Source organism: Scyliorhinus torazame, chromosome 6 (assembly GCF_047496885.1).
Source record: "Scyliorhinus torazame isolate Kashiwa2021f chromosome 6, sScyTor2.1, whole genome shotgun sequence".
NCBI classification, from domain to species: domain Eukaryota; kingdom Metazoa; phylum Chordata; class Chondrichthyes; order Carcharhiniformes; family Scyliorhinidae; genus Scyliorhinus; species Scyliorhinus torazame.
The window spans coordinates 287,573,353-287,594,197 of record NC_092712.1 but is presented as its reverse complement, the minus strand read 5'-3'; the positions used below and the strand labels follow the sequence as shown (position 1 = coordinate 287,594,197).

The window sequence follows — 20,845 nt, the reverse complement described above, 5'->3', positions numbered from 1 at the left end:
ACTTTTCCCCAGGGCGGAAATGGCTGTCACGTGGGGACATAATTTTAAGGTGATTGGAGGAAGGTATAGGGGAGATGTCAGGAGTAGGTTCTTTACAGAGAGTGCTGGGTGCATGGAATGCCCTACCAGCAGAGGTGGTGGAGTCAGAGTCATTAGGGACATTTAAGCGACTCTTGGACAGGGACATGGACAGCAGTAAATTGAAGGGGTGTAGGTTAAGTTGATCTTAGATTGAGATAAATGGTCGGCATAACATCGTGGGCTGAAGGGCCTGTACTGTGCTATGTTCTATGTAAAACTGGAAAATGGGGAACCTGTGAATGTGGTGTATTTGGATTTCCAAAGGCAGTTGTAAAGTGCAGCATCAAGGGTTATTTAACAAAATAAGAGCTCATGGTGTAGGGGTATTATTGGCATGGATACAGTTAACCAACAGGAAGCAAAGAGTAGGAATACATTGATCTTTTTCAAGTTGGCAAGCTATAATCAGTGGAGTGGCACAGGGATCAGTGCTGGGGCCTCAACTATTTACAATTTATGCCAATGAATTGGATGAAGGGTAAGGTAGCTAAATTTGCTGATGACATCAAGGTAGGAGAATAAGTTGTGAAGAGAACTAATCTGCAAAGGGATTTTGATAGATTAAGAGAATGGAGGATAAGAGATTGGGCAAATATTTGGCAGATGGAGCATAATGTGGGAAAATGTGATAATGTCACTTTGGTGGGAGGAATAGAAAAGTACTATTATTTAAAAGGAGAGAGATTGCAGACCTTATGGTACAGAGGGGTCTGGATGTACTGTACATGAATCACAAAAGGTAAAGCAGATAATTAGGAAGGCAAATGGATTAGTGTCATTTATTGCATGGGGAATGGAATACAAACGTAGGGATGTTTTGCTGGGTGGTCACATCTGGAGTACTGCCTACAGTTTTGATCTCCTTACTAAAGAGAAGCATCTCAGAGGTTTGGTCGACTGATTCCTGGCATGAAGGGGGTTATCTTATGAGGAAAAGTTGGGCCTTTACACATTGGAGTTTAGAAGAATGAGGTGTGATCTTATTGAAACATAAGTTGGGGTTAGACAAAGCTGAAGTGAAATTTCCCCTTGTGGGAGGGATTAGAACTAAGGAGTAGTTTAAAAATAAGGGTCTCCCATTTAAGATGGACATGAGGAGAAATATTTTCTGAGGGTCATTAGTCTGTGGGATTCTCTTTTCCCAAAAGTGGTGAAGACAGGGTCAGTGAATATTTTAAAAGACGGAAAGACACAGTTAGATAGATTCTTGTCAAAAGGAGTCAAAGATTATTGGGAGTGGACAAAGAGTAGAGTTGAGGCCGCAATCAGATTAGCCATGATCTTATGAAATGGATGAGCAGGTTCAAAGGGCCGGCAGTCCAACTATTCATATGTTGGTATGTTCTTGGCAGTCCTATGTCCATCATTCATCTCACAGTGGTGGGCGTAGTGGCATTGTCACTGCGCTAATAATTCAAAGACCCAGAGTAATGCTCTGGGGACCCTCGTTCAAATCCGATCAAGGCAGATGTTAAAAATTGAACTCCGTAAAATAAATTCTGAATTAAAAGTCTAATGATGACCATGAAACCATTGCTGGTTGATGACCATGAAACCATTGCTGGTTGCTGTAAAAAACCATCAGGTTCCCCTTTTGGAAATGAAATCTGCCATCCTTACCCGGTCTGGCTCCAGATCCACAGCAATGTGGTTGAATCTTAACTGCCCTCTGCAATAGTCGAGCAAGCCACTCAGTTCAAGGGAAATTAGAGACGGTCAGTAAATAGAAATATTGGCCTAGACAGTGATCCAAATCCCATGAATTAATAAAATGAATTTCCTCCCTCTCTTTCCACAACAGAGCCCATACATTCCCAGTCTTTCTCAGTTTTCTTCGATACTCCCAAATCCTCACTGACCTGATGATGAGCTGGTTCCTGATCTGGTCCTGCCTCGTCACTCCACACATCCATCTTAGCATCCCCATCTTATCAGCATCCAGTTACTGTTCCTCATTTTCTTGCTATTGTACCATTATGACAAGGCCAGTCTCACATCTGGTCTTGTTGGTCCTCCCTTTCATTTTCCACTACTTTTCTATCCATAACATTCATTTCTTCTAAATTACTCCATCTACAGCTAAACCGTTACTTAATTTTCCATTTCCATACTTCCACGTCTCTCACTAACCACAGGTACTTCAAACTAGTCACTTTCTCCAAGTCTTCACCTATAATCTTTTCACCCTCACTCTGATGCTTTTTCCTGGGCTCAAACTGACAGTTAATCTGTTCAATCTTTGGGTATACTGACCTTCATATTGCAGTCCTCAATTCTCCAGATACTCAGTCATGCTCTCATTATCACCATGATATAGCTCAGTGCCATTTGTAAACATCATTGACTATTGAACTTCCTGTCACATTTGCTCAGATAAGCAGGAAATCCACGGATTCTATGCCGATCCTTGGTATAATCCAACTCTGGCTTTGAAGCTATTCCTCTCTCCCACTCTTGTCTGGCACACCTTGTATATGTCCTGGCAATCGTACAATCATACGTTGTTTTAATGAAATTCACAAATTCTAGTAAATCTCTAGGCTTTCACCTTAAGCATCCCATTCTAGATCTTTTCTAGATTGATGAATGAATCTTCATGTTGCATCAGGCAACTAATATTTCTCCTTCTCTCGTCTCAAAACAAAAATGGCATTGGTGGTGCTTCTTCTGGATATAGATCTTAATGGATTTCCACAACTTTTCTCATTCACATTCCTTGTTGTGAAGCTTTTTATGTAAAACAAAAGCAATTAGAGATTTGCAATCATACCTTGTCGTGGTGGTCTTTCCCTCCATCTTCTGACTATCCCAAATCTTCACAGTTCCATCATTTGAGCAGGTAGCAAAAATTGAATGTTCATCAGAGACACGAATCCGGTTCACTGCTGACTTATGTTCATGAAGATGTGCAACTAGAAGCCCTTTGGGATGCCAGCCTAAATAAACAGTGAATCTCAGTATCATAGTGAAACACAGTATTGCAGTGTAGAATTAAAGTAAACCACAATCCTCAGAAACTGTTTATCTCTCCTCAGCACATACCATGTACTGATTATACATGTATCTTATACCTGTATCAATGTGAATGTAGAATACAAAATATTATTAATTTAACCACCTAAACTGTGACCCTTTATCGTTGAAATCTGCCAAAACAAAAGGGGGGAGGACTCAACGGACCCAATAATCAAAACAATCAGGCTCACAAGATATATGTGCATGGATCCTTTACGATGCAAAATGGGAACAGGAAAACAGGATGTGGCTTTTATATAGAAGACCAGGAAGGTAGGCCCTTGAGGGAAACAGCTTTAAAACTTCCTACTTATAAGAGTGCCCAGACTGCAGAGGTAGTAGCCGTAGTTTACTGTATTGTATGTACAGACATACAGTATGTCTGTATATACAATACAAAGCAGTATGTAGTCTGCAATAGTTTAATGGATTTCCTACCATTGTGGGAAGCGAGAGGATTTGTCTCGGCACACGAGATCCTTTAAAATTTACTTTTAAATCTGTCCAAGACCGTGATTACGGCATCATTAAAGTTAAGGCCCACTACCGGAGCTCCCCAATTGGGAGCATAAGGGCAGACAAATTGACCAAGCAGGGCGCCCGGGAGGGAAAACCTTGGTAACTCCCAGTTAGCGTACGCATTGATACCGTGACAATCAAACAGACCAAGGTTGAAGACCATAAATAGGCCCAAAGCAGTGACCAGGGCCTGAAACAAATTCAGGAAGAGACATACCCCGCCTCCTTTGACAAATGGCAGGCCTCAATCACTGTACAGGACGGGCTCATCTTTAAAGACGACCTGTATGTAGTCCTGACCGGGAACCAAAACCAAATTAAATATCAGAACTATGATGCCCAGGGTCAGCAAGGGGCAGGAACCACAAGTGATTGCGCTGGTGCCCTGACATAGGCCAAGATGTATGACAGTATGTTGGTAATTGTATACCCTGTGAATAAAACAATCTTGACAAATATGCTCACAAGGGAGAATGAGACACACTTGCCCTACCGTAGAAGGCTCCTGGAATAATTTACAAATCGATTAGTAGAGTTGACCAGCGAGAACCTGTGGATGTGGTTTCTTTAGAGTTATGACAAGGTCTTACATAACAGATTACGATGTAAAATTAAAGCGCATGGGATTGTGGGTAGTGCCTCGAGTTAGAGAGAAAGCTGGTTAGCAGACAGGAAGCAAAAAGTTGAATAAATAGGTCTTTTTCCGATTGGCATGCAATGACTAGTGGGGAACTGCAGGGATCTGTGCTAGGACCCCAACTGTTCACATTATATATTAACGACTTGGACAAGGGATCTAAATGCATCATCTCCAAATTTGCAGATGGAAAAAGTTGGGTGGGAGGATTAACTGTGAGGAGGATGCAGAGATGGTTCAGCAGAATTTGGAGCGGCTGAGTGAGTGGGCACATGCATGGCAAATGCAGTATAATGTGGATAAATGTACGGTTAACCGCTTCAGTAGCAAAAATAGGAAGACAAAATATTTGAATGGCTATAAATTGAGAGAGGTGGATACTCAGCGAGAGCTTGACGTCCTCTTGCATCAGTCACTGATGTGTGTGTGTGTGTGTGTGTGTGTGTGTGTGTGTGTGTGTGTGTGTGTGTGCAGGTACAGCAGGCAGTAAAGAAGGCAAATGGTATGTTGGCCTACATAGCAAGAGGATTTGAGTATAGGATTAGGGATGTTTTACTGCAATTGTATAGGGCATTGGTGAGGCACAACTGGAGTATTGTGTGCAGTTTTTGGGTCCTTATCTGAGGAAAGATTGCTATGGAGGGAGTGCAGCGAGGGTTTCGAAGGCTGATTCCTGGGATGGCCGGACTGTCATATGAGGGAGGAGTTGGCCAGAGTGATTGGAAGGGAAGCCTAGCAGGGGAGACCGTGGAACAGCAATGACAGGAGCTTTTGGGAGTTATTCAGAAGGCACAACAGAAATTCATCCCAAGGAGGATGAAACATGCTAAGGGAAACACAAGACAACCATGGCTGATAAGGGTATCAGGAACAGCATCAAAGAAAAAGCATACAATGTGGCAAGGATTAGTGGGAAGCCACAGAATTGGGAAGCCTTTAAAAGCAAGTGGAGGACAACTAATAAAGCAATTACGGGGGGGGGGGTTAAAGGTGAAATAGGAGTGCAAGCTAGCTAGCAATATAAAAGAAGATTGCAAGAGTTTTTTGTGAAACATAAAAGGCAAGAGAGAATTGGACCACTGAAAAAATGAGACTGGAGAAGTAATGGGGAATAAAGGAATGGCAGAGGAATGGAATAGGTACTTTGCATTAGACTTCACGGTGGAAGACATCAGTGGCATACCAGAACTTCAAGAGAGTCATGGGGCAGAGGTGAGTGTAGTAGCCATCCCAAAGTAGAAGGTGCTGGGGAAGCGGAAAGGTCAGAAGGTGAATAAATCTTCCGGACTGGACAGACTTTACCCCAGAGTTCTGAAAGATATAGCGAGACCCACCTTCGCAGTGACAACCCCGAGGAACGAGGGACTCGGAATTGGACCCACAGCTCGACTGAATTCATTGGCACGGATAGGAGGCATTTGTGGAGATCTTTCAGGAATCACTGGAGTAAGGAAGGGTCCCTGAGGACTGGAAAATGGCTAATGTAACACTCCTGTTTAAGAAAGGAGGGAGGCAGAAGACAGAAATTATAGGCCAAATATCCTGACTTCGGCTGTTGGTAAGATTTGAGACTCCATTATTAAGGACGAGATTGTGGAGGACTTGGAAGTGTATGGTAAAATACAGCCGAGTCAGCACGGCTTTTTCAAGGGGAGGTCAAGCCTAATAAATCTGTTCGAATTCTTGAGGAAGTTAGACAAAGGAGAGCCAGTAGATATGATCTATTTGGATTTCCAGAAGGCCTTTGACAAGGTGCCGTACAAGAAGCAGCTAAATAATATAAGAGTCCATGGTATTAGGGGCAAGGTAATGACATGGATAGAGGATTGATTGACTGGCAGAGGCAGAGACAGAGCGTGGAAATAAAGGAGAATTTTTCAGGACAGCCAGTGACTAGTGGTGTTCCGCAGGTGTCAATGTTGGGACCACAACTATTCACAACATACATTAACGATCTGGAAGAAACCGTTGCTACCTTTGCAGATGATACAAAGATATGTAGAGGGACAGGTAATGTTGAGGAAGTAGGGAGGCTGTAGAAGGACTTGGACAGGATAGGAGTGCGTGAAATGAAGTGGCAGATAGAATACAATGTGAAAAAGTGAGGGATTATGCACTTTAGTACGAACAATAGAGGCATAGACTATTTTCTAAATGGAGAAAGGCTTTGGAAATCTGAAGCACAAAGGGACGTGGGAGTCCTAGTTTAGGATTCTCTTAAGATTTACATGCACGTTCAGTTGGCAGTTCGGAAGGCAATTGCAATGTTAGCATTCATTTTGAGGGCCAGAATACAAGAGCAGGGATGTACTGCTGAGGCTGTACAAGGCTCTGGTCAGACCCTATTTGGAATATTGTGAGCAGTTTTGTTATCTAATGATGGGTGTGCTGGCCTTGGAGAGTAGGTCCAGAAGAGGTTCACAAGAATGATACTGGGAATGAAGGGCTTTTCATATGAGGAACGGTTGAAGACTCTGGGTGTGTACTGGAGTTTAGAAGGATGAGAGGATCTCATTCAAACTTACGGAAGAGAGAGAGGCCGAGATAGGGTGGACGTGGAGATGTTTGCACTAATAGGAGACTAGATCTGGGCACACCCACAGACTGAAGGGACGTTCCTTTAAAATTGAGATGAGGAAGAATTTCTGCAGCTAGTCAATAAGACCCTAAGATATAGGAATAGAATTAAGCCATTTGAGTCAGCTCTGCCATTTGATGATGGCTCATATGTTCCTCATCCCCATTCGCCTGCCTTCTTCCCATAGACCCTGATCCCCTGATTAATCAAGAAATCTGTTTAATGATCAAGAACACCAAATTTATGCTCGAGGTGCTGATACCTACAGACCAAGTGCTGAAATTAGACAGAATAGTTCTTTCTTAGAACATAATAACAAGGAGCAGGAGTAGGCAATTTAGCCTCTTGAGCCTGCTCCACCATTCAATACGATCATGGCTGATTTCATCATGGCCTCAATGCCAAACCTGTCAATTCTCTGTAACCGTCCAACCTATTACTAATTAAAAATGTCTAACTCCTCCTTAAATTTACTAACTGTCCCAGCATCCACCGCACTGTGGGGTAGCGAATTACAGATTCATGACCCTTTGAAATAATTTGTTTCTCCTCATCTGTTTTAAATTTGCTACCACTTATCATGAGATTATGACTTCTCATTCTAGAATGCCCCACAAGTGGAAGCATATGCTCCATGTCTACTTTATTCATACCTTTTATCATTTAATTTACACCTCAATTTGATCTCCCCTCATTCTTCTAAACTGCAGAGAGTATAGGCCTAAATTGCTCAATCTCTCCTCACAAAACAAACCTCTCATCTGTGGAATCAATCTAATGGACCTCCTCTGAACTGCCGCCAATGCCACTACATCATTCCTCAAAGGGACCAAAATTGTGCACAATACTCTAGGTGCGGCCTTGTATAGTTGCAACAACAATTCATTACCTTTTACTCTATTTAGCGATACAGTTCATTAAATTTATACTCGCAGCACAGTGGTTAGCACTGTTGCTTCACAGCACCAGGGTCCCAGGTTCAATTTCTGCCTTGGGTCACTGTTTATGTGGAGTCTGTACGTTATCCCCTGTCTGCGTGGGTTTCCTCCGAGAATTCTGAATTCTCCCTTAGTATCAGCCGTATCAGCCTCCCCGAACAGTTGCCGGAATGTGGCAACTAGGAGCTTAACACAGTAATTTCATTTGAAGCCTACTTGTGACAATAAGTGACTTTCATTTCATTTTATTTAGTGTACCCAAACAGGCGCCGGAGTGTGGTGACTAGGGGATTTTCACAGTAACTTCATTGGAGTGTTAATGTGTAAGCCTACTTTATTTTGAGACTAATAAAAGGTTATTATGACTATTTCTTTAGCTATAAATGCGAACATTCCATTCGCTTTCTTTATTACCTGCTGTACCTGCATGCTAGTTTTCTGTGATTCATGCACGATGACAACCAGATCCATCTGCACCGGAGCACCCCAAAGTCTCTCCCCATTTAGGTAATAAATTGCCTTTCCATTTTTCTGACCCAAACTGATGGCCTCACACTTAGCAACGTTAAACTCCATCTGCCATTCTCCATTTTTAAATTCTTTCATGGGATGTGGGCATCACAGGCAATGGCCTTGTCGATCCTCGATTGTCCTCAAACTGAGAGGCATTTTAAGAGTCAACCACATTGCTGTGGACCTGGAGTCACATGTAACCCAGACCAAGTAAGGACGGCAGATTTCCTTCCCTAAAGTACATCAGTGAACCACCAGATGGGTTTTTACGACAATCAACAATGTTTCATGGTCATCATTAGACTTTTAATTCCAGATTTTTTATTGAAATCAAATTTCACCATCTGCAATGGTGGGGATTCAAACCAGTGTTCCCAGATCTCTGGATTACTAGTCCAGTGATAATACCACTACGCCACCGCCTTCCCTCCTAACCTATCTATATATCCATTTGTACAGTTCTTATTTCCTCATTGCAGCTTACTGTCCCACCGAGTGTCATCTGCAAATTTGGCTATAGAACCTCTATGCCTGCATCCACGTAGTTAATGAAGATTGTTAATAGCCAAGGACCGAACCATGTTGCACCCCACTAGTTACATCTTGCCATCCAAAAAAGACCCATTTCTCCCGACTGTCTTCTGTCAGCCAGTCTTCTCTTCAAGCGAATACATAAACCCTAACCCCATGTGATCTAATCTTATGTATTAACCTACTGCGCGGCTCCTTATCAAACACCTTCTGAAAGTTCAGATATCATAGAATTTACAGTGCAGAAGGAGGCCATTCGGCCCATCGAGTTCGCACCGGCTCTTGGAAAGAGCACCCTACCCAAGGTCAACACCTCCACCCTATCCCCATAACCCAGCAACCCCACCCAACACTAAGGGCAATTTTGGACACAAAGGGCAATTTATCATGGCCAATCCACCGAACCTGCACATCTCTGGACTGTGGGAGGAAACCGGAGCACCCGGAGGAAACCCACGCACACACGGGGAGGATGTGCAGACTCCGCATAGACAGTGACCCAAGCCGGAATCGAACCTGGGACCCTGGAGCTGTGAAGCAATTGTGCTATCCACAATGCTACCGTGCTGTAGAGGATGGGGATTCTGTAGATATACATCTACAGAATCCCCATCATCAACTTAACTTGACAAGAATGCAAGCAAATTAGTCAACCATGATTTACCCTTCATAAAACCATGCTGACTCTGATGGAATGAGTGTTGACTTTCCAAATATCCTAATATTACCTCCTTAATAATGGATTCTAACAATTTCCCAACAATAGATGTTAAACTGGTCTGTAATTCCCCATATTCTGCCTCCCTCCCTTTTTGAATAAAGTGTTACATTAGCATTTTTCCAATCCACTAGAACTTTTCCCATGTCCAGATAATTTTGGAATTTAATAACAAATCAATCCACTATCTCCGCTGCCATTTCCTTTAGCACCCTAGGATGTAGGCCATCTGTCCTGGGGAGCTGTCTGCCTTCAATCCTAATAGCTTGAGTACTAATTCCCTATTAATGCCAATCGTCCTAAGTTCCACCCTTTCTATTACCTCTGAATTATCCCTTCCTATAAGGGTGGTACTGATGTGCTCCACCATGAAAACTGAATATTGATTTTAGCATCTCTGCAGTCCTCCACCATGAAAACAGAATATTGATTTAGCATCTCTGCCAGTTCTGTGTTCCCAACTATTAACTCTCTGGTTTCATCTTCCAAAGGACAACCATTCGCTTTAGCGACACTCTTTATGCACTTAGCTTTTGTTATCCTTTGATATTTTGCGTTACCTTTCTTTTGTACTTTACCTTAGCTCTTTTTATTACTACTCGAGTAACCATTTGTTTTATGTTTGAAAGTTTCCCAATCTCCCAACCTGTTACTGGCCTTCACAACATGGCGTGCCTTAGTTTTTGTCTTGATATTGTCCATATGTCCTTAGCTCTTTACCCCTCTTATGGTCTTTCTTCCTCGCTAGAATATATTTTAGTTCTGAGGAATTGAGTATCTCCTTAAACAACTGCTGCTGCTCATAAGCTGTCCTACCTTTTAGCCTTCATGCCCACTCTACTGGCTCAAATTTGTCCTCATGCCCATGTAATTATCTTTGTTTAATACCAGAACACTAGTGTAGGACTCCACATTCTCACCCCCCAAATGAATTAAGAATTCCATCATACTATGGTCACTATTCCCGAGAGGATCCTTAACTACGAGGTCATCAATTAATCCCTCCTCATTACACAATACCAAATCCAGAGTAGCCTTCTCCCTGGTTGCTTCCACAACATATTGTTCCAAGAAACAATCTCAAATACATTCAATGAATTCCCCCTCAAGGCTATCCTTGCCATTTGGATTAATCCCGTCTATGTGCATATTAAAATCACACCTAATTATTGCCGTACCTTTCTTACAAGCCCCCAATATTTCCTGGTTTACAAAGAACAAAGAAACGTACAGCACAAGAACAGGCCCTTCAGCCTTCCAAGACTGCGCCGACCATGCTGCCCGTTTAAACTAAAATCTTCTACACTTCCGGGGCCCGTATCCCTCTATTCCCATCCTATTCATGTATTTGTCAAGATGCCCCCTAAACGTCACTATCGTCCGTGCTTCCACCACCTCCTCCGGCAGCGAGTTCCAGGCACCCACTACCCTCTGTGTAAAAAAAAACGTACCTCGTAAATCTCCTCTAAACCTTGCCCCTCGTACCTTAAACCTATGCCCCCTAGTAATTGACCCCTCTACCCTGGGAAAAGGTGTCAGACTATCTACTGTCTATGCCCCTCATAATTTTGTAGACCTCCATCAGGTTGCGCTCAACCTCCTTCATTCCAGTGAGAACAAACCAAGTGTATTCAACCTCTCCTCATAGCTAATGCCCTCCATACCAGACAGCATCCGAGTAAATCTCTTCTGCACCCTCTCTAAAGCCTCCACATCCTTCTGGTAGTGTGGCGGCCAGAATTGAACACTATACTCCAAGTGTGGCCTACATAAGGTTCTATACAGCTGCAATATGACTTGCCAATTCTTATACTCAATGCCACGGCCAATGAAGGCAAGCATGCTGTATGCCTTCTTGACTACCTTCTCCACCTGTGTTGCCCCTTTCAGTGACCTGTGGACCTGTACACCTAGATCTCTCTGACTATCAATACTCTTGAGGGTTCTACCATTCGCTGTATAATCCCTCCCTGTATTCCAAAATGCATTACCACATTAGTCCAGATTAAACTCCATCTGCCATCTCACCGCCCAAATCTCCAAACGATCTAAATCCTGCTGTATCCTCTGACAGTCGTCATTGTTATCCGCAATTCCACCAACCTTTGTGTGCTCCGCAAACTTACTAATCCGACCAGTTACATTTTCCTCCAAATCATTTATATATACTACGAACAGCAAAGGTCCCAGCACTGATCCCTGCGGAACACCACTAGTCACAGCCCTCCAATCAGAAAAGCACCCTTCCATTGGTACTCTCTGCCTTCTATGACACAGCCAGTTCTGCATCCATCTTACCAGCTCACCTCTGACTTCACCTTTTGTACCAGTCTGCCATGAGGGACCTTGTCAAAGGCCTCACTAAAGTCCAGATAGACAACATCCACTGCCCGACCTGCACCAATCAGCTTTGTGACCTCCTCGAAAAACTCCATCAAGTTAGTGACACACTAACTCCACAAGTTAGTAATACGACCACTTGATTCCAAATGGGAGTAGATCCTGTCTCGAAGAATTCTCTCCAGTAATTTCCCTATCACTGACGTAAGGCTCACCGGCCTGTAGTTCCCTGGATTATCCTTGCTACCTTTCTTAAACAAACAACATTGGCTATTCTCCAGTTCTCCGGGATATCACCTGAAGACAGAGAGGAACCAAAGATTTCTGTCAAGGCCTCAGCAATTTCCTCTCTTGTCTCCATAAGACATAGGAGTGGAAGTAAGGCCATTCGGCCCATCGGGTCCACTCCACCATTCAATCATGGCTGATTTCAACTCCATTTACCCGCTCTCTCTCCATAGCCCTTAATTCCTTGAGAAATCAAGAATTTATCAACTTCTGTCTTAAAGACACCCAACGTCCCGGCCTCCACCACCCTCTGTGGCAATGAATTCCGCAGACCCACCACTCTCTGGCTGAAGAAATTTCTCCTCATCTCTGTTCTAAAGTGACTCCCTTTTATTCTAAGGCTGTGCACCCGGGTCCTAGTCTCCCCTGCTAATGGAAACAACTTCCCTACATCCACCCTATCTAAGCCATTCATTATCTTGTAAGTTTCTATTAGATCTCCCCTCAACCTCCTAACTCCAATGAATATAATCCCAGGATCCTCAGACGTTCATCGTATGTTAGGCCTACCATTCCTGGGATCATCCATGTGAATCTCTGCTGGACCCGGTCCAGTGCCAGTATGTCCTTCCTGAGGTGTGGGGCCCAAAATTGCTCACAGTATTCTAAATGGGGCCTAACTAATGCTTTATAAAGCTTCAGAAGTACATCCCTGCTTTTATATTCCAAGCCTCTTGAGATGAATGACAACATTGCATTTGCTTTCTTAATTACGGACTCAACCTGCAAGTTTACCTTTAGAGAATCCTGGACTAGGACTCCCAAGTCCCTTTGCACTTCAGCATTATGAATTTTGTCACCGTTTAGAAAATAGTCCATGCCTCTATTCTTTTTTCCAAAGTGCAAGACCTCGCACTTGCCCACGTTGAATTTCAGCAGCCATTTCTTGGACCACTCTCCAAAACTGTCTAAATCTTTCTGCAGCCTCCCCACCTCCTCCATACTACCTGCCCCTCCACCTATCTTTGTATCATCGGCAAACTTAGCCAGAATGCCCCCAATCCCGTCATCTAGATCGTTAACATATAAAGAGAACAGCTGTGGCCCCAACACTGAACCCTGCGGGACACCACTCGTCACCGGTTGCCATTCCGAAAAAGAACCTTTTATCCCAACTCTCTGCCTTCTGCCTGACAGCCAATCGTCAATCCGTGTTAGTACCTTGCCTCGAATACCATGGGCCCTTATTTTACTCAGCAGTCTCCCATGAGGCACCTTATCAAAGGCCTTTTGGAAGTCAAGATAGATAACATCCATTGGCTCTCCTTGGTCTAACCTATTTGTGATCTCTTCAAAGAACTCTAACAGGTTTGTCAGGCACGACCTCACCTTAATAAATCCATGCTGACTTGTCCTAATCCGACCCTGCACTTCCAAGAATTTAGAAATCTCATCCTTAACAATGGATTCTAGAATCTGGCCAACAACCGAGGTTAGGCTAATTGGCCTATAATTTTCCATCTTTTTCCTTGTTCCCTTCTTGAACAGGGGCGTTACAACAGCGATTTTCCAATCCTCTGGGACTTTCACTGACTCCAGTGACTTTTGAAAGATAATAACTAACGCCACCACTATTTCTTCAGCTATCTCCTTTAGAACTCTAGGATGTAGCCCATCTGGGCCCGGGGATTTATCAATTTTTAGACCTCTTAGTTTCTCTAGCACTTTCTCCTTTGTGATGGCTTCCATATTCAACTCTGCCCCCTGACTCTCCGGAATTGTTGGGATATTACTCATGTCTTCTACTGTGAAGACTGACGCAAAGTACTTATTCAGTTCCTCAGCTATTTCCTTGTCTCCCATCACAAAATTACCAGCATAATTTTGGAGCGGCCCAATGTCAACTTTTGCCTCCCGTTTGTTTTTAATGTATTTAAAGAAACTTTTACTATCATTCCTAATGTTACTGGCTAGCCTACCTTCAAATTTGATCCTCTCTTTCCTTATTTCTCTCTTTGTTATCCTCTGTTTGTTTTTGTAGTCTTCCCAATCTTCTGACTTCCCATTACTCTTTGCCACATTATAGGCTTTCTCTTTTGCTTTGATGCATTCCCTAACTTCGTCAGCCATGGCTGCCTAATCCCCCCTCTGATAACCTTTCTTTTCTTTGGGATGAACCTCTGTATTGTGTCCTCAATTACTCAAAAAAACTCCTGCCATTGCTGTTCTACTGTCTTTCCCACTAGGCTCTGCTGCCAGTTGATTTTCGTCAGTTCCTCCCTCATGCCCCTGTAGTTACCTTTATTTAACTGTAACACCTTTACATCTGATTCTACCTTCTTTCTTTCAAATTGGAGATTGAATTCGACCATATTATGATCACTGCCTCCTAAGTGCTCCCTTACTTTAAGATCTTTAATCAAGTCTGGCTCATTACATAACACTAAGTCCAGAATGGCCTGTTCCCACGTGGGCTCCATCACAAGCTGTTCCAAAAAGCCCTCCTGTAAGCATTCAATGAATTCTCTTTCCTTGGGTCCACTGGCAGCATTATTTACCCAGTCCACCTGCATATTAAAGTCCCCCATGATCACTGTGACCTTGCCTTTCTGACATGCACTTTCTATTTTGTGGTGCATTTTGTGCCCCCGGTCCTGACCACTGTTAGGAGGCCTGTACATAACACCCATTATGGTTTTTTTGCCTTTGTGGTTCCTCAACTCTACCCACACAGACTCCACATCATCTGACCCTATGTCGTTTAGTGCTATTGATTTAATTTCATTCCTAATTAACAAGGCAACCCCGCCCCCTCTGCCCACCTCAGTCTTTGATAGGTTGTGAATCCCTGGATGTTTAAATGCCAGTCCTGAACCCCCTGCAACCACGCCTCTGTGATGCCTACCACATCATACCTGCCAGTCACAATCTGGGCCACAAGCTCATCTACCTTGTTCCGTACACTGCGCGCATTTAAATATAGCACCTTTAATTCTCTATTGACCGTCCCTTTTTGTTTTCTTAGTGCGGTGGACCTTGGTTTACTGAGCCTTTCCATACACTGTCATATTTTGTAGGATGGGGACAATCGTAACCACTCTCCAGTTTTGTCTGTTCGTGTTTTTTTGTATTCCTAAGCAGCTACGCTCCCCGCTGATTACTTCACCTCTTGGTTCCGACTTTCCCTTCCCCCCCCAATCTTTAGTTTAAAGTCCTATTGACCACCCTATTTACTCTTTTCACCAGAACACTGGTCCCAGCTCGGTTCAGGTGGAGACCATCCCAACGGTATAGGTCCCCCCTGTCCCAAAACTGATGCCAGTGTCCCATGAAAAGGAACCCCTCATTCCCACACCACTCTTTCAGCCACGTGTTAACTTCCCTTATTCTTGCCTCCCTATGCCAATTTGCACGTGGCTCGGGCAGTAATCCGGAGATTATGACCCTTGAGGACCTGTTTTTTTTTAATTTGAATCCTAGCTCTTTATAATCTCTAAACAGGTCCTCTTTCCTAGACTTGCCTATGTTGTTGGTACCGACATGGACCACAACAACTGGATCCTCCCCCTCCCTCTCCAGTATCCTTTCAAGCCGGTCAGAGATGTCCCGCACCCTAGCACCGGGCAGGCAACATACCATGCGGGACTCTTTATCCTGCTCACAAAGGATACTATCTATCCCCCTGCTAATAGAATCCCCTACAACTACAACTTGCCTATTTACTCCCTCCCCTTGAATGGCCTGCTGAACCATGGTGCCTTGGTCAGCTGACTCATCCTTCCTGCAACCCTGTTCGCCATCCACACAGGGAGCAAGTGCCTCATACCTGTTGGACAGAGTCAAGGGCTGAGGCTCCCGAGTTCCTGACTGCTGGTTCCCTTTACCTGCCTGACTTGCAGTCACACCCTGCTGTCCCTGGCCACTGGCAGGATTTAAACTACTTACTCTGACAGGTGTGACTGCCTCCTGAAACACAGTGTCCAGGTAAGTCTCCCCCTCCCGGATGTGCCTCAGTGTTTGAAGCTCAGACTCCAGCTCATCAACTCTGAGCCGGAGCTCTTCGAGCAGCCAACACTTACTGCAGATGTGGTCGCTGCAGCTCGCAATGGGATCTGCCAGCTCCCACATCAAGCAGCTCAAGCACATCACCTGACCAGCCATCACTAATTAATTAATTAGTTTAATTTAAGTTCATGGTGGGGGCAGCTTCAGCCAATCAGACACTAATCTACACTGCACTTTTAACTGAAAAACAGCACAATTAGATTAACCACTTACCTTTCCTGGTTACCTCACTGCACCAAACTACCAAATTCTCACTGTCTGTATCTCTCTCACTCAGGCTGTGTCTCCTTGACCTGCGCAATGCTAATAATATAATAAAGCTAATAATAATAATATAATATGGCACTTATCTCACACCAATGGATCTTATTATTAGGTTAGAGGAGGAGGGTGGGTGGGAGACACTACACGTGTAGTGTCTCGGGTTTCCTGTCCATCAGAATTTATTGGTTGGGGGGGGGGGGGGACTTTCCCAGAAGCCGAACTTCCGGTTCCCGCCTTACATTAAAAAAAAACAGAAAAGGGACTAGGTAAGTGTTTTTAAAGGAGAAACTTACCTCCCAGAAATCACTTGCGCACCACTCCCGCCGAAATCCCAAGGCCTGCTCCTGTGAAGGTAAGTGTTTTTAAAGGAGAAACGTACCTCCCAGAAATCACTTGCGCACCGCTCCCGCCGAAATCCCAAGGCCTGCTCCTGTGAAGGTAAGTGTTTTTAAAGGAGAAACTTACCTCCCAGAAATCACTTGCGCACCGCTCCCGCCGAAATCCCAACCTCCTTCGGTATTCTGGGGTAGATCCCATCAGGCCCTGGGGACTTATCCACCTTAATATTTTTCAAGACGCCTAACACCTCGTCTTTTTGGATCTCAATGTGACCCAGGCTATCTGCACCCCCTTCTCCAGACTCAACATCCACCAATTCCTTCTCTTTGGTGAATACCGATACAAAGTATTCATTTAGTACCTCGCCTATTTCCTCTGGCTACACGCATAGATTCCCTTCCCTGTCCTTCAGTGGGCCAACCCTTTCCCTGGTTACCCTCTTGCTTTTATGAACGTGTAAAAAGCCTTGGGATTTTCCTTAACCCTATTTGCCAATTACTTTTCGTGACCCCTTTTGGCACTCCTGACTCCTTGCTGAAGTTCCTTCCTACTTTCCTTATATTCCACACAGGCTTCGTCTGTTCCCAGCCTTCTAGTCCTGACAAATGCCTCCTTTTTCTTTTTGACGAGGCCTACAATATCTCTCGTTATCCAAAGATCGTGAAATTTGCCATATTTATCCTTCTTCCTCACAGGAACATGCAGGTCCTGAATTCCTTTCAACTGACATATGAAAGCTTCCAAAATGTCAGATGTTGATTTACCCTCAAACATTCACCCCCAGTCCATGTTCTTCAGTTCCCGCCTAATATATAGTGTGCCCCACTGCAGAACTACTGTTTGGGGACCCATAAATTATTCCTGCCAGGGATTTCCCTTTGCTATTTCTTATTTCTACCCAGATGGATTCCACATCTTGATCTCCAGGTCTTATATCATTTCTCATTGCAGCACTGATCCCTTCCTTCACCAGCAAAGCTACACCACCTCCTTTTCCTTTCAGTCTATGTTTCCGAAATACTGAGATATTCAATTTCCAGACCTGGTTTCCTTGTAGCCATGTCTCAGTAATCACCACCAACTCCTTTTGTCTCTATTTGCGTTGTTAACTCATTAATTTTGTTCCGAATGCTTTGTGCATTTAGATACAAAGCTTTTAAAATTTGTTCTGCTGTCAAAGTTCCCAACTCTTTTATAATTGTTTGTTGCATAAAGACATTCACCCGTTCTGTCCTTCATCTTTATTTTTGGGTAACCATCTGCCACATTGCAAACCTGTACTCTTACCTCCTCCTTTAATTTTGGTTTTCTAAATTTCCCTGCAACTGAACCCTCCCCCAAACCTCAATTCAGTTTAAAGTCCAGAGATTACAAACTTTTTGGTTCTGCTTTTTAAAATTAGCCCGTAGCTGCGTATATTCCCTTAGCAGAACCTCTGTTCTTGTTCTACCCAAGTCGCTGATACCAATGTGGACCACGACAAGTAGATCTTATACCCTCCCACTCCCAGGTTCCTCTGCAGCCCAGATGAGACATCCCAAACCCTGGCATCAGGTAGGCAACACAATGTTTGGGACTCTCGATCCTGGTGGATCGAGAGGGTAATCAATCTGTGGAACTCATCGCAAAAGGCTGTGGAGGCAAAGTTACTAAGTGTCTTTAAGAAAATGATAGGTTCTTGATTAATAAGGGGATCACGGGTTACGGGGAGAAGGTAAGAGAATGGGGATCAGAATCATATCAGCCATGATCAAATTGTCGCGCTGACTTGATGGGCCGAATGGCCTAATTCTGCTCCTCTTTCTTATGGAAAACTAGAAATATTGAAGCAAATGAAAATAAAAGGTTGAAGATTGGGATTAAGTTTGAATTACACTGTAAAGAACCAGTACGGACAGGCACTAATATATACCATTTGTGTTGTAAACTAACACTCAACGTATAACGAGCTCATTTAAAAAAAACATAAGCTGTTTTAGTTTGAGGAAGTGGGGAATTCACACCTAAATTGGAGGGGATTTAAATTTACTTAATTTGGTTTCCTCCTCACTGGAGTCAGGCACATATTCTGATGAGTATTCAAACAATACAGCACATAATATACAACAGAACATGAAAAGTTACACTCCAGTTGTCTTTATTATACAAACTTTGATTTGTTTGATGAATAATATTTTTGAAGGAGCCTTTTTGTATTACAATTCAGTACCTAAACATTCTTTGATAGGAATCACAGACACAAAATATTGAAGACTTCTGTGACTCTCAAATCTTCAATCTGGAATTGGGCATGCTGTTATCCGTATTTACGATCCAATCACAACAGTCGATAGGAAGGACAAGCTTCCATTTTCCCTCCCCCATACACGTTGTCTGATGCCTCAAGGAAAACATAAAATATTGCCTTATCTAAATTTAAATATTTAACATTAGACTGGATAAATAACCTTGATCTAGCCAAGTCATCAAAGTCACTGAAAAGTCAGTGGGCTGGACATTAGTGTGATGAGGGCTGGTGGGATTGAATGGGTAATACTGGTTTGAAATCGTGGAAACAGGAACCACAGATTTCCCTTATGCCCTGGAAATTTAGTCTGGAGCAGGAGAGACAGAACAGAGACCACAGCCAGACAATATTGGAGGCCACAAAGAAAATCAGAGGGCAAAAATGGAGGGAAAAATGGGATCAGAGCTGTGTCCAAATCACACAATGAATGAAACAGGCGTACTGACAAGTGAAAATTCTCCAGAAGTCTCAGTTGGCCAAAGTTAAATTTAAAATGCTGGTTATTATAATAATAACAATAATAATCTTTATTATTGTCACAAGTAGGCTTACATTAACACTGCAGTTAAGTTACTGTGAAAATCCTCTAGTCGCCCACTGTTATTGTCATGAAAAGGGTGGATCCAACATCAAAATCTTTTTGTTCAATATGCTCAGCTGCTTAACTCTGCTTGATGCCTGAAGATCACCTCGGTTTAACGCCAGATTCAAGTTGTCATGAAAAGGGTGGATCCAACATCAAAATCTTTGCTACATGACTGAAAAATCTACACCAATACTTAAATAACCAACTACCTCCTGTGAGTTGATTGGTTGCTTGTGCCCAATGCACTTCTGTTAAAACTGAAGTGGATGGGATGAAGGCAGGATTCAAACTTTGACCCAAACTAGTCCATTGTGGGGGATTAACTCCCCATTGCTGCTTCAATTTTCAAACCACATTTTAAACTTAACCCGGAAATTAAGTTTTCCTAATTAACATGATTACAATTACTCTAATTTATGCAAATCACTGTACTTTAACACAAATCAAAAAAGAAAATTGGTTACTTACTGCCTTTTAACCTTTTTACTGCACAAAGTTTAATAATCATGTGCGTAGGTTGTGCTAGTAAATAAATTGAAGTTGTTTGAATCTAGTTCACCTATTATTCTTGTGTACCTGGTGGTGGAGGTTTACTTTCCCATTCAGCACTTTCCATCAACTGTTTTGCCATTCGTTCAGCATTGCACTGCTCTCGCTTCTGTTGAATAAGGTGCTGGAGCTCAGTGGCACATGTAGTAATGCGTCTTTGGTATGTAGGTGGTAATAATGGAACATTTCCACTTTGCAGAACTGATAAGGAAGTTGTTGTCTTCTTTGTCAGGACCCCAGACCCTTCAGACACCTTCAATTGAATTAAACAACGAAAGGGAATTGGATTTTACAGCATTTTATCATTTGTCAGCATATACAGACAGCCACACAGATCAAGAATCGGTGCAAGTAGACAGGAACTTTCAAATGTTGATTGGGAGAGTGTGTTGGCAGGCAAAAGGACAGCTGGTAAGTGGGAGGCTTTCAAAAGTGTGTTAACCAAGGTTCAGGGTTAGCACATTCCTTTTAGAATGAAGGGCAAGGCTGGAAGAATTAGGGAACCCTGGATGACTTGGGATATTGAGGCCCTGGTCAAAAAGGAGGCATATGACACGCATAGGCAGCTGGGATCAAGTAGATCCTTTGAAGAGTTTAGAGATTGTCAGAGTAGAGTTAAGAGAGAAATCAGGAGGGCAAAAAGGGGACATGAGATTG

General features: G+C 43.2%; 1 protein-coding gene across 1 annotated transcript in view; it reads right to left on the bottom strand.

Moving 5' to 3' along the window:
• The window catches only part of pik3r4 (phosphoinositide-3-kinase, regulatory subunit 4), a 143,564-nt gene that overhangs the window by 53,387 nt on the left and 69,332 nt on the right, over positions 1-20,845 (bottom strand). The window contains exons 11-12 of the mRNA XM_072509794.1: positions 20,216-20,441; positions 2,852-3,017 (exon numbers count right to left, since the gene is read on the bottom strand). Coding sequence (XP_072365895.1) covers positions 2,852-3,017; positions 20,216-20,441 — 392 coding nt within the window. The remainder of the gene's footprint in view (positions 1-2,851; positions 3,018-20,215; positions 20,442-20,845) is intronic.